The sequence below is a fragment of the Podarcis erhardii genome, assembly GCF_964252035.2.
Source record: "Podarcis erhardii genome assembly, chromosome: 4".
In the NCBI taxonomy this organism is placed as follows: Eukaryota; Metazoa; Chordata; class Lepidosauria; order Squamata; family Lacertidae; genus Podarcis; species Podarcis erhardii.
The window spans coordinates 28,891,726-28,912,964 of record NC_138508.1 but is presented as its reverse complement, the minus strand read 5'-3'; the positions used below and the strand labels follow the sequence as shown (position 1 = coordinate 28,912,964).

At 41.0% G+C, this 21,239-nt stretch overlaps 1 protein-coding gene across 7 annotated transcripts in view; it reads right to left on the bottom strand.

Annotated features, from left to right (window-relative positions):
• Positions 1 to 21,239, bottom strand: part of FRY (FRY microtubule binding protein) — a 189,171-nt gene that overhangs the window by 58,216 nt on the left and 109,716 nt on the right. For 6 of the 7 annotated variants that reach the window (XM_081859986.1, XM_081859980.1, XM_081859982.1 and 3 more), the window contains 12 exons: positions 18,339 to 18,425; positions 16,821 to 17,080; positions 15,892 to 16,081; positions 13,601 to 13,725; positions 11,215 to 11,272; positions 9,632 to 9,723; positions 9,207 to 9,379; positions 7,008 to 7,168; positions 5,820 to 5,930; positions 4,337 to 4,491; positions 1,696 to 1,795; positions 518 to 689 (listed from right to left, as the gene is read on the bottom strand). In XM_081859986.1, coding sequence (XP_081716112.1) covers positions 518 to 689; positions 1,696 to 1,795; positions 4,337 to 4,491; positions 5,820 to 5,930; positions 7,008 to 7,168; positions 9,207 to 9,379; positions 9,632 to 9,723; positions 11,215 to 11,272; positions 13,601 to 13,725; positions 15,892 to 16,081; positions 16,821 to 17,080; positions 18,339 to 18,425 — 1,684 coding nt within the window. The remainder of the gene's footprint in view (positions 1 to 517; positions 690 to 1,695; positions 1,796 to 4,336; positions 4,492 to 5,819; positions 5,931 to 7,007; positions 7,169 to 9,206; positions 9,380 to 9,631; positions 9,724 to 11,214; positions 11,273 to 13,600; positions 13,726 to 15,891; positions 16,082 to 16,820; positions 17,081 to 18,338; positions 18,426 to 21,239) is intronic. The other variant, XM_081859981.1, reaches the window with a different exon arrangement.

Genomic DNA, 21,239 nt, shown 5'->3' with positions numbered 1-21,239 from the left:
CCACATGCTTTGCTCTTATGCTTGCTATAGCCAAATACACAGTGATATATGCTCCAACTTTTTAGTGTTTCTATTCTTGTTTTGCTTTCGTATGGAAAGTCTACATAAACTGTTTTTAAAGGAAAAAGAAAAAAAGAAAGGTTCTTCCTAACGTATCGCACAGTGAAATGACACTTACAGATAACAGATAAGTAAAAGCAATAAAAAAATTAATGCTAAAAGTATCAAAGCGGGGGGAGGATGAGATGCTTATTAAAAATTTACCCTCAAAGTATCAAATTTGTTGAATATGTCAAGTTACGTAAAACAAGAATGTCAAAAATGCTTCACAAAGAGTTATTATGCAACAATGTGGGATACAGAGATAACCTCCAAGTGATCACGGAAATGGGAGTTCCATCCTACTCAGGAGCACTAAGAGGGTCATGGAGAAAAGAAGGTAAATTTAATCTGCTTCCCCAAGAACAGGGAATTTACTAATTCACATTTATTTTAAAAAATCACTAGAAACGCTTACCTGAGAAGAGTGGAAGTGTGAGCTCAGGGTACATTCTTGCCAGTTCATAGGACAGATGTGCTAGTGAGACGCTGTACAGCGGCGGCAATGGGCCGTGAGTCCCATAAAGTATACTGCCAGGTCTTTGCTCAGCTACTTTCTTTGAATAAACGAAAAGCTTGGTCTCCAAAATCTGCAGGTGAAGATAAATGACAAAAGCGGCATTACAGGTTTTCAAGAGCATCTTAAAAGAATCCAATCGCCAGGGTATTAATCTGTACACACAGCCTTGCATTTAGGCACTAGCCTGGTAGCCGTTTGCAACCAGGAATTATGCACAGGCAAGTTTCTTGGCTCCACTTGTCCTGCCACTTCATTTGGCTTCCCTTTTAGTGTTAAAAAGGGAAGCTTCTTCTTCCACAACCAGAAAACACAGTGGGCTGGTGGAGAGGATATGGATTGCGCCATTCCTCTCCTACTCTGCCAGTCCACTTGGTAGAAGGCTACCCCTCTTCCACAGCCAACATGGAAACACTGGCTATCAACCACTTGGAAGGCTAGTAAAAAAACAATCTGTAGGCTAGAAACCTTTGTGGGCTTATTCATAAGGCTGATCAACTATACTTTTCTTTTTTCAGCTGGTAGGGGTTAATTGGCCCACTTCCCAAGACCTAACACTGGGGTTGCTTCTCTCACCTGTTTCCCTTCCCAATCCTATTATGACACCGAAAACCATCAGCCAGATCAGTCAAGGCTTTGTCCTCAGCCAGTGGCTTCTCTTCCCTCTTTGATCTCTTGCCCCACCTTTTCCTGTCACTCTGCCTTATCCATCCCAGACTGCTTTGTACAAACCATCACTCCCATGCACACCACACCGGGCTACATGCCCAGGAACTCTGTGCTCTTAAGAGACTGCCCAGCCAAGTCCAACACCTGGTGTTGCTGTCCAAAGAATATTGTTGAAAATGAAGGGTCAGCCCCCTTGTACAGTACCCTCCCTCTCCAAGGCTATTTCATGTGTCCCAGTGTCACTGCATTATACCTTGATATAAAGGATTCTTGTCATATTTCCATTGTAGATTTGTTAAAGAATAAAACAAGCATGTAATACATTGACAAGTGTACGGGAGGCTAAACAGGAGTTTGCTTTTCCACATATGGTTTTAGAAGATTTTTTTAAAAAAATATTTCATACATGCCTGCATGAGTTGCATGGAAATTTCATAAATCTCTCTATTTGTGTCAGATGCTTTAAACAGGACTAGATTTAAAAGGGTCACAATATCAAAATGGTAGTTCCTGAAAAAAATAAACAAATGTTTGTGATCATTTTTATTCCAAAGAAAAGTTTTGTAATAATTTTTTTTTGGCAAAAATATGCTCAAGGAAACATATACAGTACTAAGAATAGAACAACGAACTATATCAAACACCATTAGCACAAATGAAACACAAAATATGTAAAATTACTTTTTTTAAAGGCAGATCTGAAGAACAGCAAATTCCTAATAATATACAAACCTAGTTTATTTACAAATGCAAATAATTTGCATTCTGAGCTGGGCACAGCAATCCTAATGAAGGGCTAGGGGGAGATAGAGAACAGCAAATCTCCCAGCCCAAACAGGATGGAAGGTAGGGTGGGTTTATTGGGGTTGATTATTGTATTTTAATATTTTGTTGGAAGCTGCCCAGAGTGGCTGGGGAAGCCCAGCCAGATGGGCGGGGTATAAATAATAAATTATTATTATTATTATTATTATTATTACGCTAGCTCCAAGCTGGCCTATCTCAGGGGTCTCAGTCTTGGGCTCCTCAGATAATCCATGGTGCTTAGGATCCAGTGGATTACAATTCTCCAATACCCAGCCCAACAGGAGACCTGTTGGTAGCAGCTAACTGCAGTAGAGCTGAGGCACATGCCATAGCCACTGAGCTAGCAGCTCCCCTCTCCACTGCTGGAGGATGGCAAATAGGGAAATACACAGCATTCTAACCTCCTACCCAAGCCATCAACTATAGGGCGGGTAGGACTGCAGCCCAAATTTCTATACACTTGATACCCAATACTGCTTTTTTTCTTTTCCACCTTCTACCTCGCACTGCATTTCACAATACACAGAGCCACCTGCCTCCCACCACCATTAACTCAAAGCACTCATAAAGTAAATGATGAATCAGGTGCCCAGCATCAGGTACGCAGCTTTCAGCTTTGCTCCATCCAAGCAAGCTGATTCAAAACAGGCAGAAATGCAAGGAATGTCAATACATGGAGGACAGCCCTGAGGATATTGCTGGGGGAAGAAATGTACGGAGGTGAGCTCCTATTTCATTTGCTGCAATGCTACAGTATGTCGATTTAGCCATTTCTTATGATTAGTCAAATTCCAGAGTACTTTTTTTTATATATATAAAGCATTTAATATCACAACAGAAATGTTGCGCCTCAAGCCTAGGAGCCAGGAAGCTTATATTAAGGTTTAGTAGAACAAAAGAAATAATGATTAAATGACAGCTACTGCTATAGCTTAGATCCAGGGGGAATCTAACTTGCTTAAAGAGAACTATCATATGAAGGGTTCACATGCTGAAACAAAAAGTCTGAAGAGGATGGGAGAAAAATGATCTTGTTAGTCAACCCTCAAGTTATTATTTGGTTGATCACAGATCACTGGCTCTTTTCACCTCAGGCAACTATCCCAAAATAGATTGTGAACTGCAACTGAAGTTTTGGTGGTGTAATCAATGTGAAATTCCACTCGTGCTGCCTCTTTGATCATCTGCTTTGTTGTATTTTATTTATTATGTATTTATCCCACCATTCCCCCAATAAGCTGAGTATAATGTACATGGCTCACCACCCCTTTTCTTTCACAACAACCTTGTGAGGTGGGTTCAACACACCCCAATCTTGCCTGTTCCCTCTTCCTGCCAATAGCACATACTCTCCCCCAGCCCAAGGGTTTCCTTGTGTCATCCTTCCTTTAGTTATCTTTTTCATCTTCCTGACCATTCTTCACTGTCCTCTCCATCCATCCTCCTGTTAGAAACTATTCCTGAGCTCAACACCTATAGCTGTCTGACTTCCTTCTGCTATGCAGCCTCCCTATCCTTTTCTCAGTCCTGCTACTTTAGCCTCCCAGTCTATTCCGCAAGCCCTGCACTCAATTTTCACTAAGGTTCTTTGCCTCCTTGCCTGCATCTATCTTGCCTGTCTCTATCTTGCACCCAACCAACCTCCCCTCACGGAAAATTCAGCGTTTTGACACTCCCGGGTACGAATGAACAACTTTTATCCAGTAAAATATATGAGACAGGACTCAACAATCCCTGAATTTGCTCACAGCTTTGGACTTCTGTTTTGATCTACACTGATATTCATTATGTAAATGAACAGTGTAGCTGGTACTCTGTATATAGGTTTGTTTTGTACTTGACACACCTGGTCCTAGTTCTCTTCTTTAGCATTGCACCAAATTACAAAGGTATGCATTTTCCAGGGAAAGCAGAAAAAGCATATTGCTTAGCTGTAGGCTTTCTGCCTAAGAAAATGTTTGTTCATTTCCACTTGCTCACTGGCATTTTTGTCCTACCTTCTGCACAGTATGAATATCCAGTTGCTACACTAAGAAATAGCAAATAGGCCTGAGATTGTAACCGTTCCTTTCAATGTTTACGTAAGACAGAATTCAAGCATATTCCGATTCAATAGTTGCAGGGTTTACACACACACACACACACACACACACATATATATATATATATATATATATCTCCTGAATCTGATATTCAATCACACTGCAAACTTCTGGTACTTTCTGTGTGAAGGATTACTGATACCTGCTGCCACACACAGTTGCAATGGCTTTGAAGCATCCGGAAGCAAGCTGGTATGACCCAGTATAGCACCGGTCTATAGCCCAGTTGAAGAGGTTTATTTGGTCAGGATTTAATTCCAGCAGTAAGACTACAACCTCACAGCCAAGCTGATGAACCTGAGTACACAGAAAATGGCATAGTGTTTTGCAATTATCCATAATATTTGCATCAATAATTAAGCATACAAAGGAAGCAAGACCTCCTGCTGAATCAGATGGAAGTCTATAAAGAAAGACCAACATTCAGTTTCAAATGGCACAGCTTGCTAGTTGCCTCTTCAGATTTGATCTCAACATCTGACTCCTCAAATACAGGTAATAGTAACAATTGTGGGGCACAATCAATGGTCTTTTTCAGAATGACTGAAATCTCCTCTTGAATTTGTTCCCCCAATTCTGCCACCCTCAGACAGTCCCACCACAGAGTACAATAGGTTCTCTTCTGCCAGCCATTGAGTGAGATCCCTGATGTTATGTGTGTCTAATCCCTTTTTGAAACTATCTAAGTTACTGGCCATCACGATCATTGTGGTTAACATATTCCATAAGGAAAAACCACTCTATTCCAATTCCACTATCTATCTTCACTTTCATGCCTTCCTTTTCCCAATTCATTCTTGCCTTCTGACAGCACAATCCTAACAATGCTTACTTGGAGTATGTCCTACTGATTTCAGTGAGGTTCACTCCCAGGTAAATGAGAAGAGGACTGCAGCCTTATTGTTCATCAGACTATTCCAAGGATTACTCTGAGCCTAAACCTTTGGGGCAGAATAGGTTGTGAAAACGGGAGTAAATTTGTGGAAGTGCACCTAATTCACACATTTAATTCCGAGAACATAAAAACAGCTGCATCTATACGCAGGAAACACTGTTAAATAGTTACTGTGTGGGCATTTTAAAGCAGGTTTAGGCACATTTAATGTGGCAGAGATCCAGCATGCAAGGAAAACATTGATCTTCCATAGCAGTGCCCTTATTTTCTCCTAAAGCTAATACTCATTTTGGCCTTCATCAGAAGATCTGCCCACTCACATTGATCTGATTCACCAGCAGCTATTTCAAGTAAGCAGGAGGTCATTTCACATTTGCATTTCATACAGCCTAGAATCAGGTGGGTGGTCTATCGGGTGGGAAGACTTCAAAGCAAAAGGTAAACACACACATTGAGATCATTCTGCCCATACCTTTTTTAATTTGCAGAGCGTTGAAAGGCCTTGAGTATTTTTCAGCAGAAATTTAGATTAATAAACTATGCTAAGGTATGTGTCTTGAAACAAAAGGTACAAATATACTTTCATTTACTTTAACAGTGTGGTGATAACAACTCTTTATTGCATATTCACTAGATACCAGCGTCTGCAGAAGCCACCCCTCCTGCAACCACATTCTTTTGTAACACATTTAAAATCATTTCAGAAGTGCATCATTGCTGAGTTACTCACCCGTAAATCTTGACAAGCTAAAATATTATCAAGCCATTTGTAGAGATAGCCGTCCGGAGAAAGGCCCACGTTGTCAAATACAGGGCCACAGCATAGCACAGCTGACATTGCCTAAGAACAGAAGGAAGGAGGTTGGTTGTGCAAACCCAACTATAATCAACACACTTCTGTTTATTTGTTCTTTTCAGTGTATTGGCTACCACACCTTGTAAGATCACAGTAGATTCTAAACATGGTGCAGCGCATCAAGCAATGTAGTAACGGGAGATTTTAAAGGGGCTTCAGTGAGGCCACTGAAGTGTGGAGGTTGTTTCTCTTAGGCATTGTAAAAAATATTATGCAATGATATCCCAGCAATAACCCCAGTCAATACCTCTTGGTTAGATGGGCGCATGTCCAGTCTACCCTTACCTTCCCTGAACTCCATTCTCTTCCTCTATATCCTCACTACATATTAATCCAACCTTCCCCAACCTGATGCCTTCTTTAAGAATGCAAGAGCAGCCCTGCTGGAACGGACCCAAACCCAATCTAGCCCAGCATTTAGAAGTATTCCAAAGGTTTTACACTACAACTCTTATCAGCCCCAAGCTGAATAGCATGGCCATTCATGGTTGTAGTCCGCATCAAACTGACTCCTACTTTCATCTGCCTTACCCATCTCATTTTGATGAAGAACTGGCATCTAGTATACAGTGTGAGAATGAAACATTCAGTAGGCACTGCAACAGAAGCAATCTCCTATCTGGAAGATAGGCTTACTGCCTTGTATCGGTTTTCAATTAAAAAAAGGGGTGGCGGGTTGTAGTTGACTGGTTTTTACTCATGAGTAGACCCATTGAAATCAATGGCAATGAATAACCTGGGTCCATTAATTTCATGAGTGTCCTCTGAGTAAACATTAGTTGAAAACAACCCTCAGTAACCAGTTTCCAAAATAAGCACCTAGAATTTAGCAATATATTTTTGCTGCATTAAAGCAAAAAACTGTGTTTATAAAGTTGCTGTTAATACCAATCTCCTGCTCCCTCAGATGAATCAAATGAATCAATCTTACACAAAAATTGACAGAGCCAAAAGAAAAAAAATGTACAGAGTTGTTGTTTTTTGTAAAAGAAAGACATTTTATTTATTTAACAAGCATCATTGGATGTGGACTTTTATTCAGTAAAAGGAATGATCACACACCTTCAAAGCACAATACTGGTATCTTGTAATCTGGTGATTTCTATCACTGTAGCGATCAAGTGGTGTAAACATGATACTGAACGGTCCAGCCCATTGACTAAACAAAATGAAAAGGTGGTGCCTCAGGCTTTGCTGAGGGAAAAGAAATCTCCTATGGTGCACTGAGCAAAGAAACATAAAATTACCTTTGTTAATTTGTTTTTAAAAAGGAAAACATGAGCATTATTCTTATGCAACATTTTGTAGCCCGGCAACAAGTCCTGGAATAATTTTCCTGGTTGCATGCACTGAAAACATTTTGGGAGAATGTACCATCTATGCAATGAGCTCTTGGGTGCTCAAAAGAAATATGCAACTCCCAGAACCATCAACAAGGAAGTTGAAGTGGCCATTTGCACCAAGCGTTATAGATACATACATATACACACAATAAAAATGTTCTCTCATGGCTGCAAATTGATTCCCAAGGTAAAGCTACAATCCTCTTGCATTATGTTTTATGCACATAATACAAATCTACGCATGGTAGGAGATTCTGATTGTCCCCTCTTGACATTCATGAATTGGATTTTATATTTACATAGGTATGTGTGCATTTATGGAACCACTGCAACAAGAGTTGGTTTAGTGTGGAGGCTAAGAGACTGCAAATCAGAGCTGTGAATCAGGAAACCCTCTGCTCAAATTTAGCCTCTTGCCAGGAACTCACTAGGTAGTTAAGAGGCAAACTACACACTCTCTCAACCTCAGTCCCACCCCCATCTGTAATATAAGGGATAATACTAGTGCTTAATGGTGCTATAAAAATTTTAAGTATGACGATGAAGATGTATGACCTATCTATACACTCTGTATATTTTGATTTTGAGATGCAGAGATTGTGTTGACGGGGGCATACATGCATTGCAGTTGACACAAGAACACCCCTATCACAATGAGGAATGCAAATGTGCAAACATCAGGTGGGAGCAGACAGCTGCATTCTGGGGGATTGGCCTAAACTGATCCCAATCTCCCATCATGTACAGGTCTGTGAGCATTATGTTCTGAGCATCTGAATAACTGGAAACGCATCTTTAAAAATTTATACTGAATCTAAAAATAATCTCCTTACAAAAATAGGAAAAGCTGTGTTGGCAACTATGAAAACCTTTATTTACTTACACCTGGAGCAAGAGTATTTCTGTAATGAGTGAAAAGGCAATTTTTAAAAATGTTACTGTTGAGAGAATTCTCTGTAAAAAGAGGGCTGCCTCCTTGTTGCAGATGTTCTGGATGCGGCAGAGCCCAAACTGTACGAAACATGGCTGGGCTTAATGCACTGAATGTAGTGAGATGGATCTAATGATGAACACAGAAGGAGCCTTCAGATTGCCAGCGTTTAGGCTAGAGGCCTTTTATGCTGTCTCAATAAATGGAACACGGTCAATTTGCAAAGCAATCCTTTAGCACAAAGAGCACGTAGCAATAGCTAAATTAAGCCCCTTGCTGCAAGAAAAATCAATGATCACTTTACTTGACGGAAGCTAGTTTTCTCCAGATGAAAGCCAACTGTTCCTTTGCAGTTTCTACAATTACCAATTGGCAGCCAGAAACCAGTAAACACTGAGCTAGTAGGATATAAGTCAATTTTGGGTCACTTCACACCACAAAATTCCTGCACAGGCTAAGAATGAATAGGAATTTTGTGCGCAGACCAGCCAAAATGCACGTGTATATGTTAGTCACATGCGTACATGACTATTTACATCCAAGTTTCATTTTAATTTCTACATCAAAATGTCTCCTTTGTGGCCATTTTAGAGTTCATATGCTGAAACAATATGGATCAATTCAAATGCCAAGTATTCTGGTTTATATGGACTATAGATCATCAAAGTTACATGGGCCTCTAAAGTCCCTGGTCCACAGTACATATAACAAGGACAGTGTAAAGAGCAATGTGACAGATAAAATGAAATATGTACAACTGCAGGCTTTCCATCTATTCTTCACTGATTACTTGTCCCCCGTTCTCCCAATTTCCTCCCTTATTCTTACTGTTCCACGCAGATTAACCTGTAAGAACTTTATATTTCACTAATAACATTAAAGCTTCCTTCTCTATATCCATCAAGCTCTACAATGCTTTTGACAAACACTGTCTTGTACTTTCGCCTTCACCGTCCTGCAATTTACATGATTATTGAATCTCCATACCTGGCACACACTGAATCAAATTGGCAATCATTGCACTGAAATGGGCTCTCATGTCCTTAAGAATCTCCACTTCTTTATCGTTTTCAGCTTCCAGTAACATACGAGTCAGGTCAACGTATTCTAAGAATAAAGCTCCGAGTGCTAATGTATCCCGTTCCAAGGCTCCGTTTGTACTATGGCAAAGAAAAGTGGGACGTTTTAAGGAACCGTTCAGATATAAAACAAGAACTTGTGCTTGGCAGATTGCAGACTGCAACATTTAAAATCTCAATTTCAAGAATGTAAAAAGGAAGAATCTAGTGGATAGATATGGAAAAGCCCCAACTTTATTTTACAAATGCTCTAAGGAATAATAATAATAATTAATAATAATAATACTTCAGCAGTGTCACAAGACCCTGTTCACTTGAAAAGCAATATCCTACCTATCACTTATCACACCAGCATCAGCAAGTAATTCAAAAATGCGTAGTAGCTGTAACCGTAGCAGATCTCGGCGTTCACGACGCTTCTTATTCTGTGTTGCAGGAAAAGAGGCCAGTATTAATCACATCTATTACACAATTGCAGATCTTAAAAAAACAAGATCTAATCGAGCCTGGGCTCAGAACCAATATTTAAAGAGATGCTAATGACTGTTGAATAATATGAACTTTCTGATTAGCGCATACCATGTAGATTAGAAACATTTTCCTGCAAGAAGTAGTTCTAGGAATGATACTATACAGTGGTACCTCGGTTTAAGAACAGTCCGGTTTAAGAAAGATTTGGTTTTCCAAACTCCGCAAAACCAGAAATAGTGTCCTGGTTTGAGAACTTTACCTCGGTCTAAGAATGTAATCTAAATGGTGGAAGGGCACAGGCAGCGGGAGGCCTCAACAGGGAAAGCACGCCTCGGTTTAAGAACAGTTTCGGTTTAAGAATGGACTTCCAGAACGGATTAAGTTCATAAACCAAGGTACCACTCTACTGACCCTTGAAAGAAGTGGGGGGGAGGAATGGGTAAATTACTTTACATACGTGTTTCAAGCTCTGTATTCCAAAACCCTTTACTACAAGAGATACCAATGTCATTACTAACAATGGATTTATTACACAGGGTCTTTTAAACCACATTTTAAATCTTTCGCTCAATCCGTGCATCTGAAAAAATATTATTGTGACATCCCACCAGGAACCATTCACTGCCTTGTACTTAAGTGTCTAGAACGCAGTGAACTAACATCTTTGGAATTCACTCTGGCTTATCGCTTTTAGTAAATTTATTCAGAGGGAGCAGTAGCAGTGCTCCATTTGGAGAAAAAAATGCAATAGGAATGAGATCCCTCCTTCACTTCTTCATCCTCTTTGCCTCTTCCTAGTGTGTCACACCTCCTTGCATGTAAGGGGGAGGGTTTCTGGTAGCAGGACTTTGGAGTATTTCAGTTTACAGTGAAGCAGTGGCAATACCACCTATCAGGAGCACATTACATGCAACAATCCAGAATATATTAAATCAGGGACAGGGAACTTGTGGCCCTCCATCAGCCCCAGGTCAAGGATTTATTTATACATATTTAAAGACCACTTAAATAGACATTCTCAAAGCAGTATATATAATAAAACTTTCAACACAGACATCAGCAGATCTGTTTAAAATAGTGTACATACAGTATCATGAAACAGCTAGCAAAACTTTTAAACAAATGTACATGTCTGCATAGATGTGCTGATTTTTTTTTAAAGTGTTAAGCAGTCACCTAAAACAATAGAGAGCATCATGGGAGTTGTAGTCCCACATTTGGAAGGTCACATGTTCTGCACCCTTGCCTTAAAGCATAATGAATGGTTGTTTCCTCTTGAAATAAAATAATTTTATGTACATTTATACGAAAGTATTAGGATGAATGCTTGCCAAATCTGAAATTAGTAACACTTTTAATTGGCAGCATTTCTTCCTCCTTTTTAATGTCTGCTGTTATATTTGTGCTGCCTCTTAAATGTGTTCATCTTAATTAAATCAACCAACCTCCGGTCTTCTCTCCAATGCTTCTTTCATTAGTGGGTGAAGTTCTTCCACTAATTCCCTAAATTAAAAATAAGAGTATGTTATGAAACAAAGTTCTTCATAAATGAAATAGCGGAATGACTAAACTTTGACACTTAACAACAGAAATTTTATATATTGGTCTGTCACCCCCCCCCCCACTGTATTACCTGGGTTATGAAGGCGCCCTAAAGACGTTAAAGCAAAGATTATGGGATAATGCACACAGAGACTTGCAATCTTGATCACACGCAGTCTGTAGTCCGCTGGCAGTAGGAGTAAAATACGGGCATGTCTTTAAGTTAAAAACCTGACAGTACCAAATTATCGAAGGTTTTTCACCAAAGCCAGACTAAACATCTTTCCTTCTGCAGTGTTGGATGGCAGGTTGAGAGGAGTTCCCTACCAGGACAGACTTTGCTCGTGTGCTCAAGACATTGATTCCATAAAACGTATTTTGCTGCACTGTGTGAAATATGAGCAAGCCAGGGGTAAACTGATATTACCCTTGCTGGTACCTTTCCCGGGAAAATCAGAGGCTCACTATGTCAGGTTCCTTTTGGAAGACCGGACAAATGCTAGAACATTAGCAGTGGCAAAAGTTTTTATCAGTGGTTGCAAGAACCAATGATCCCTATCTTTAAGTTTGAACAAAATGTTTGCTTAACCTGGAGGTAGGCTGTCTAAATTGTGCATTGCTTTGTAACGATTTGTTGGGTCTCTGGACCGTAATAAAGATTGATCGATTGATATATAATTTAAAAATCACCCTGTTCCAGAAGTTCCGGTGTTTATGCAACAGAGGCCTGCCCAGAGGATGCCCAATTCTCTTCCTCATTGTGAAACGTGCTGTGCTTACAATAGGTTTGTACTGACAAAGCACCATGCAGCAGTGAAGCAAATGGTACCCTGTTCATGTGGTCTTCTGCCTGTCTGTAAACGCCCTGTATCACAACTGTAATGTGTATATGTTGCAATATGCAATGTCATGGGTCTCCAGCTTCCATCATCAATTCCCATCATCACTGGCTACACTGCATGGGGCTGAAAGGAGCTGGAGTTCAGCAACACCTGGAGGCTCCTATTCCTGCTGCAATGCACCCTCAAATACAGAGGACCACCTGCCCCCTAGGAGTTTACGTAACTGAATTATATTGCTAGGAAAGGGACCATGAAACCAGGGGGAAGCACCTCATCTCCATTTGTCACTTCTGAGATATATTTCCCCAGATTAGGAGGCTATGAAGAATAAGGTTAAACCTCAGTCCAGAGACGAGGCCACTAACAAATCCCAGTGGAACACTGCCAATGGGCCTTTGGCATCTCAGGGAGTATGTCCTCCAGAATCGTCTCCAGACACAGAGAGCGGTGCCCCCAAGAGAACGGGGACAGAGAGTGTACACACAAGGTATAGCACTTGGCTTGCTGCCTAGACACCAGCAATATTTTTTGGTAATCAGAAGACTCTTATAGAATAGTCTTTCCAAATTTAAGATCAGCTAGATCATGGGTAGGCAAACTAAGGCCCGGGGGCCAGATCTGGCCCAATCGCCTTCTAAATCCGGCCCGCAGACGATCTGGGAATCAGCATGTTTTTACATGAGTAGAATGTGTCCTTTTATTTAAAAATGCATCTCTGGGTTATTTGTGGGGAATAGGAATTCGTTCATTAAAAAAAACCACACACACACACACAGTCCGGCCCCCCACAAGGTCTGAGGGACAGTGGACTGACCCCCTGCTGAAAAAGTTTGCTGAACCCTGAGCTACATTTTAAATCTTTGTCCATGCCGCTTGGGAGTGTATTCCACTTCATCTTGTGTCTCCCAAGATAAAACACTTGTCTTTGTTTGCAGGTCATTTTAAACCATATTAAAAATCAACTATGGTATAACATGAAACACTCTGCTCTCCCTTGCTGCTGTGAAACAAATCAAGAGTCTGGCTTGTTGTGATGTGTAAATTTAGCCTCGTGGTTTGTTTAGCTTGTTACCTGACACGCAGCTGGAGCAGGGGACGAGTGAAGCAAGAACCTTTCTGTAGTATACACCAGCATGCTGCATGTTCATATTAAACCAGTTTGTTTCTAACTAGGTTTAATGAGACATGTGAGCTGGGCCACTGCTAACCATTTATTATACTAAGGGTGCTTCCAGACAGGTGTTTATTGTGTTATTGGTGCTGCTCACGCCTTCAGGTTTTACTCAGCATCCGCATAATGACTTCAGAATCAAAATGCCAAGCTGAACTCTGCCCCCAATTTAATGCCCTTCCTGTTGAAAATTTTATACTTTTGGTGATATTAAGCCTCCGTTTGTAAGCATCCCAAAGAAATTTGGACCACGAGAAATTGATGGCGCATCAATACCTGAAAACGAGAGAATTTGTTCTTCCAAAGCCCAGCACAAGTGACTCAGTAATTTCTATGCTCTCAAGTCTCATCAAAGGCACTAGTTGTTTTAACAACACACCAACAGATGGAGTTCCTATAGCCTAAAAATACAATAAATTTAACAGATATAATCATTAAAGCAATTAGAAAAGAATAACAAAAAATGTACTGCTTTAATAGGTATTGCTGGCAAATTTGAAACGCATGTATTACAAAACAGTATTAAGTGGCTGAACAGTCATGAATAAGAGAGCGAGGATAATTCCCCCTTTGATTCTGTGGGGTCTGAGGAAAAAAGGCTGGTGAGGTGTCTATCTGGTCACAGGTCAAATGGCCGAGAAGAGACGCTTCGTCGTTCCTTTCTCTCACCTGCTCCTGGGATGACTCAGAGGTGCAATAGTAGGAAAACTTCATATAAAGTCAGATGGGTGGCCACCCGAGAGCCTTTTCTATAGTGGCTCCTGACCTTTCAAATGCTCTCTCCAAGGAGGCCTATCTGGAGACCTTGTTATTATCATTTAAGTGCCATGCGAAAACATTTGCTTTCCCAGGCTTTTAAGAACTGCTAACACAAGCATTCTTGGAATGCTTTAGTTTGCTGCTTCAATTTGCTATATTAGTTCGCATGCTTCATATTATTATCATTGTTATTGTTCTTCTTTTTATGTCTTACCATCCTGGGAACTGAAATTATTCTGAAGGTGTGGAAGAAATGTTATGTAAATAAAGAAGTAAAATGTGGCTGCAGTTTGCCTCAGAAGCAAATCTAAATGCCGGTTTTTGCTTGCTTGTTTTGTGGGGTGGTGCGCGGTTCTACTCTGGCTTATAAAGATGACAGCGAAGGGTTAGGTCAAACCAAGTGAAGGAACCAGCCAGTTATTCTTCAGAGGACAAGAACTCAACAAAGCGGTTTAGAAGCATGTTGGATCAAAAAAACTGCCCGATGCAGGAATTGTCTGCCACTTTCTGCCGAGGCAGAAAATGACTGTGAGTCTACAGAAGAGAGTATCGTTTTCCCTTTGCTTTGTTACACATCTGCCTTCTATCCCGAGTTGCAGAGTGCTGCCCAAATGTTTCAGAGGTGCACCAGAAATAATGGGGGCAGGGGATCTGCATCTGTCACACAAATGGTATGCGTGCATAAAAAGGTTAACAGACTTCCCATATCTGCTCTACATCATGAAAGGCATTTTGGCAGAAAGTCTGTGTGACCTTAATGCTGGAACAAAAGAGCAACTGACACGAGTAAGTTGGCAACACCACTGAATAATTACCATAAGGTAAACGTGGCATATAATAAAAATTAGAACAGCCTTTCATCAGACTCAAGCAAAACAGACAAAATATAGGTATCACTGCCAATGTGGGATAAAAAAATCACCTTATCATGACTCCGGCCATTGAATGGTTCATGTAGGTATGGTAATGGTTCTTCAGTTAAGTCCTACGGGGCCTACCAAGTCTGTTTCCAGTTCCAAAGAATGCCAACTTATTTATGGGTTAGTAGTTCTGGGGCAAAGAGCAGTCCAGGCCAGCCATATGTGGGGTTTTTTAGTCTCAGGTAATATACTAAAATATCTAAAAGAATGTGATACTGATAACTGGGAAACACTGGCCTGCGAGTGCTCCAGTAGGAGAATGACCTTTACCAAAGGTGTCATGGACTTTGAAGAAGGATGAACTTGGGGCGAAAGGGAGAAATGAGCTAAGAGGAAGGCATGTAATCACCGTGATTAACTCCCACCTGGAAACCTATGTCTCCACTGTGGAAGGATGTGTGGATCCAGAATTGGACTCCACAGTCACTTACAGACACACCATTAAGGCCATGTTCATGGAAGACAATCTTACTCAGCTATGAGTGATCGCCAAAGAAGAAGACCCTTGATTCAACGCTGACAACTATGAGTGGTGAAGGATCTCAAATCCAGCTCTGCAATGGTTCTAGCAAGATCTTTCTTAAGGATGCCACAGCTTGGTAGTGATGTATGCACTTTGCCTTATAAGCAGATATGGAGAACCTGTGGGTCTTCCAATGATGCTGGACTTCAATTCCCATCATCCCCAACCCCTGGGCCATGCTGGTGGGGGGGGGGTATGGAAGCTGCAGTCCCACAACATCTGGAAGGCCGCAGGTTCCTCACTCCTGGCTTACAATGGCAATGCATGATATGTATAGAAGGACTAGGCTTGAGTCTTGTGTGAAAAATACACATCATATATACATATTTCTCATTTGATGGCCAAGTCATTTTAATGAAACTTACCTTGTTATCGTAACTAACAGTACCATCAGGTGTGGTAGCCATGATCTCAGGAGTCGAAACACGCAGATGGCCGGGGCTCATAATACTGGGTTTTGCTGCTCCAAAGCAGAGAATAAGGTAATTTCTCCATAAAGTGACATAATGGTCTCCACTGCTCGCTGTACTGGTTTTCTTTGCATTCACAGGGCTGCTGGATACGTTGTTTTAAAATAATAATAATAAAAAAATCAGTTTGGGATATTACTTTGTTTTATTATTTTTCAAAGAGGAGACATTATAGCAATATAAAGGGGCTGATTTGGTTCAGCATAAAATGAAATTAAACTAGAAGGGGAGGATCGTAACTCAGTGGTAGAGCATATCCTTTGCATGAATACAATACTGGGTTCAATTCTTAGCAACACCAAGTAGATTTGGGACAAACTCTGTCTAATACCGTGAAAAGCCACTGTGAGCCAGATGTTGACAACACTGATGGGCCAAAGGTAGCTCCTGAAGTTCTAAACTATGGCTACAGCAACAACATAAGAAAATCATTCAGTGCTAAATTTTTTTGTAGGAAAATGTGCAGAACTGCTTTACATCTTTTATACTTCTCACTGCAAGCATGTGAAGGCGTTCACAGCAATTATTTTTTGGAGGTGAGGTGAAGAGCTAAAGTTTAGAGGCAAATGCTTTCTCAATATCACCTATAAGAAGCCACAGCTGAACAAAGATTTTAAAACCAGGTACCCCAATTCTAAGCGCAACTCTGCACACTAGACTACACAGGCTCACAAAAAAATAACCTTCCTATCAAATATATGCCATTCTGGTAGTTCCCTGATCTGTGGAATTTATTATTTAAAAACACTGAATACAGACCAGATCTATCAGTGTAATATGAAATATTGACAACCAAATAGTAATAAAACAACGGCAGAACTTACTTTGGATCAACCAAAGGCATAACCAGCTGCAGCCTTGTAAATGCATAAGGCCAAGCATAGCTGAGAGCAGTGGGACAATGCTTTGGTAAATTCTCTTGTCTAAGAAAACTGAAAAGGCAGAGAACCCAGGGATCTTTGACGGACTGTGCAAATATCCAGACGTGGGAAGGACTTTTTACATCATAATGGCTATTAACAAGGACAGCATTCCATTCTACCAGCCACTGCAAATCCACATTATGTGTTAATGGTAACGTCGTCTGTGGGGGGAAAAGTTTTTTTTTTTTAAAAAAAGAAAGAAAATCACTGTCAGCATATTATTTCAGAGGTTGGCCTGCATTTTTTATTTTCCTGATAAGCTGCCCTTTCAGTAGGATGCCCATGTGTCAGGAGTTTTCTTCTTGAAAGGCTGTCAGAGGACAGCTCTATGTGAAGTGCTGTCTAGTTCAAATGTGTTTTAAATATTTTTTTAAAAACCATTAAGAAGGAAAAGCAGGGACCTTGAAGTTATCCAACAGCAGTTAGCTCCTGCATTGCAAACTGAGCAGGCACAGAGGTCCCTTGGTCATTCTTCCCACTATAAAATGCACTGTGTGGTATTCAGACTAGATCTGTTGACATTAATGGACTTAACTTAGTCATATTCCTTCATTACAACTTAGCTAAATACCAGCCATTCTGTTTAAATGATAGCATTTATTTCCAAATTTGCATCAATCCAAAACCTCGCCATGTGCATATATATGCCCTCTCCTTTAGGGGCGATGCGTTTATTTTTTGGGGGGGCACGTGTAAGTAGCAAATCTGCATTAGGACCTGGATACCGGCTGCCAAACACTTGTTTGAAGAGATGTAAACACCACCATCCCTCCAACTGCAGCCACACACCCTGCAGTGTATTTCATTGATCCATCATTCATTCCGCTCAGGGCTCAGCTACATGCTTTTGGCAGAAGTGAACAGTGCCTCTGTGTTCCTGCCCCTTCTGCACCTGTATGCAGTCAGAATCCGTCCATGGCGTATTCTCTGTTCCTTGGTCAATTTGCAACATTGCTCCACTGACTATACTAAAGATACCGTGCTGCATTCTAGTGATGCACACTGATCCAATAACTGTTTAGGCTGGAGATCTGTTTGAGTGGAAGATTCAATCCATGCAATCCCATTAAATTAATGGGGTAGTCTGACTGTACAATAGATCTGAATCTGGATACATGCAAATCTCTGGATCCGGCTGGTAATTATGAAACCAGTTATTACCTAATATTCTGCTAAGACGTTGAAAATATCAATACAGCTACAATTACAGGCTGAAGTGATGGAACTGCAACAGCGGATCAAGGAGATTACCTGTGCTCTACTGAGTAATAAAATCTAATGCCTGAGGCAACTCTAAGAGTTTCTTAACATACCTATAATCTTTGTATCTGCATTCCAGTCTTTTTGGAACGTTGCAGTTTCTGTTTATTTAGCACATATGCATTGTGAACAGTTAGAGGATAACAAGAAGGTACTTACTGAATCTGAAACGGCCACATGAATGAAACTTTCCAGAATAGAAGAACTTAGTTGGTCCATGACATCAATCATAGGCCTATCGTCATCCTGTACATGTGAAGGTGACAGAAATTAAGTCATTTTTTAAAAAAGAGTGTTTGAATAGTAAGATATTTACTGTGGCATAAGCTTTTGTGGGCTAGAGTCTACCTCATCAGATGTATGAAATAGACAGTGTGATGGGAGAAGCATTAAAAGAGGAACAATCTCATACTGAAAGCAGTGATACCACGTATGAATCAACCAACTGAAGTTAACAAGCACATGTATGACTCCAGGCACATCCAACCATTGCAGGTAAACACTCAGTTTACGTGACATCCAGGTAAGTGAGCAATTTACTGTTTGTGGCAGCTTAGCCACCTTATGTCCTGGTTCAAGTCAAAATAAATTTGATCAAAATGGTCAGTGTACTCCGGTTCAGCAGCCACCCCAATTTCTGAATGAGAACTGGTTCTAACTCATTTATATCCTTCGCATGAAACAGAATTATTCTGAGTGAGTCAAAGTGAGCCATTACTGCAGCAGCATTACTTGAAATTTTGTGAGACTGCAGTTATTCACTCCCTCTAGTGCAGTTGTTTTAAACAGCCAAAGCAGAACCATCCACTTACAAGAAGGAAGTTTCAGGAGGCTTGAGGAAACCGCAAGGTTTGCTGAAGTACAAAAATAATTGGGGGCGGGGGGACTAAAGAGAGAGGACCCTTTAAAAAAACCCAGTGAGGAGTGAGCATGCTCAGTGGCCACTGCAAAACAACAGGAGGAGATGGAATGGCTGACTGGAACACTGAAGAGCAACACTCCACGCTGTAACATTCTGCTGCAGGTCCCACTAGAACGTTCACTGTTTTCGATTACTAGCTCCCTCACAATTCCCAGAGGCACTCCTGACAACTGTAGCCATTCGGATTCATTTTGTGGACCAACCTTCTCCAAGGATGATGTCCTCTAGATGTTCCTGACCATTGGACCATGCGGGCTGAGACTGGTGGGAATTGTAGTCTAAGGCATCTGGAAGACACCAGACTTGGGAAGGCTGCTGAAGAAACTCCACTCCCACACACTTCCCACCTTTGAACATTCCTCTTGCAAGAATTGACTGCTCTTCTACTTTGAGTGAGGAGGAATGCTAAAGGGTGTACAAGCATACTCTTCCTATGGAAGCACAGCCCAATACTTATGCCACGACAACATCCTGATTCAGCTACAGCACTGCTCTATAATACACTTAGCACAACCAGTAATTTCTATTTTTTTAATGTTTTAAATTCTTTGCAAATAAGAATCCAATTCCATTGGATTGTAGGACTCTTTCAAATATAAGAGCTGTGATAATTAACAACTGGCAAAGTGGGTCAAAATAAGTATCTAGTTGTGTGTGTGTGTGTGTGTGTGTGTGTGTGTGTGTGTGTGTTGTACCAGAACTTCTGCTTCATTTTTTTGTGCTTACAAAGTTAATGCACTGACAGAAGCTCAACATGAGGTTAATTGTTGGATTTAGTTCAGTGTTTGCAGAACAGAAGTGCCCATCATAAAATGCCATACGACTTAAGACATCATGTATTGAAGGGATGAAAAACTAGCCTGCTGTTTACTGAAGCATTCCAATGGCATGAACACAAAATATTTTGTTCTCCACTTAGCAACTTACTAACTGGGAACAAGGCGCTCCATGCTTTTGTATTTGACAAACAAGAATTAGTATTCTCTATGGTGCAAAGAAAAATGCAGTGCATGAAATCATTTTATTACACGTAGCTGCCAGCTGGACGGACACGATGTATCGGCCAATTCCATATTAATAAACATAACACTTTCTAGTAACAATGCTTTTTTTTATTATTAAAGGAAGAAATAACCTCCATCCAAGAACCATTTGTGTATCTGAAGGAATGTTAGAACAGGGGTCTGAAAGACTGAGAAACAAGAAATATGGAGTTGTGTCCAGCTGAGTTCTGCTCAGAGTAAAGGTAAAGGTACCCCTGCCCGTACAGGCTAGTCGTGTCCGACTCTAGGGTTGTGCACTCATCTCACTTAAGAGGCCGGGAGCCAGCGCTGTCCGAAGACACTTCCGGGTCACGTGGCCAGCGTGACGAAGCTGCTCTGGCGAGCCAGCACCAGCGCAGCACACGGAAACGCCATTTACCTTCCCGCTATAAAGCGGTACCTATTTATCTACTTGCACTTAGGGGTGCTTTCGAACTGGTAGGTGGGCAGGACTGCTCAGAGTAGACTCCCTGAAATTAATGGACCTAAGTTAGTAAAGTGCATTAATGTCAATGGATCTACTCTGAGTAGGACTAACACTGGATACAACCTCTAATTTCTGTAAGTGAGCACCCAAGATTTCTAGGTAAGGCGGGAACCATTTTGCATAGGGGTTCCATTTCTGGCCCCCGTGCATTTTGGCAGAGAGCATATGAGTGTCCCCCACCCTGTTCCACCCTGCCTCAGCCCCACCCTGTTACCCCCCCCCCACATTCTGACCTCTTACGGGTCCAAAAGGACCCACGTGTCAGCGATTACACAGCAACAGGTTGCGACTAAAATGTACATATTTTGCCTGTCAAGAATCCTGCCACATTTCATGTTGCTATCAAATCTAGTAAGAGGCCTCACTCTTGTCTACCTTGAATGCAACTTGGCAAATAACCATTAGAATGAATGGAAACAAGGCAGCATGGTGGATTGCACTATTATCATTTACTGGATAAAGGCAAGTAAAGAAATCAGATGACAAATCAAAGGAGTCCCATATCCAACTACAGAATATTCAGTTAGTGTGTTAGATTTCGGGAACAACCGTGGGGCAAATAGCAGCTTTTGGAGTGATGGAAATTAGTATCATGAAAAGGGCACCTA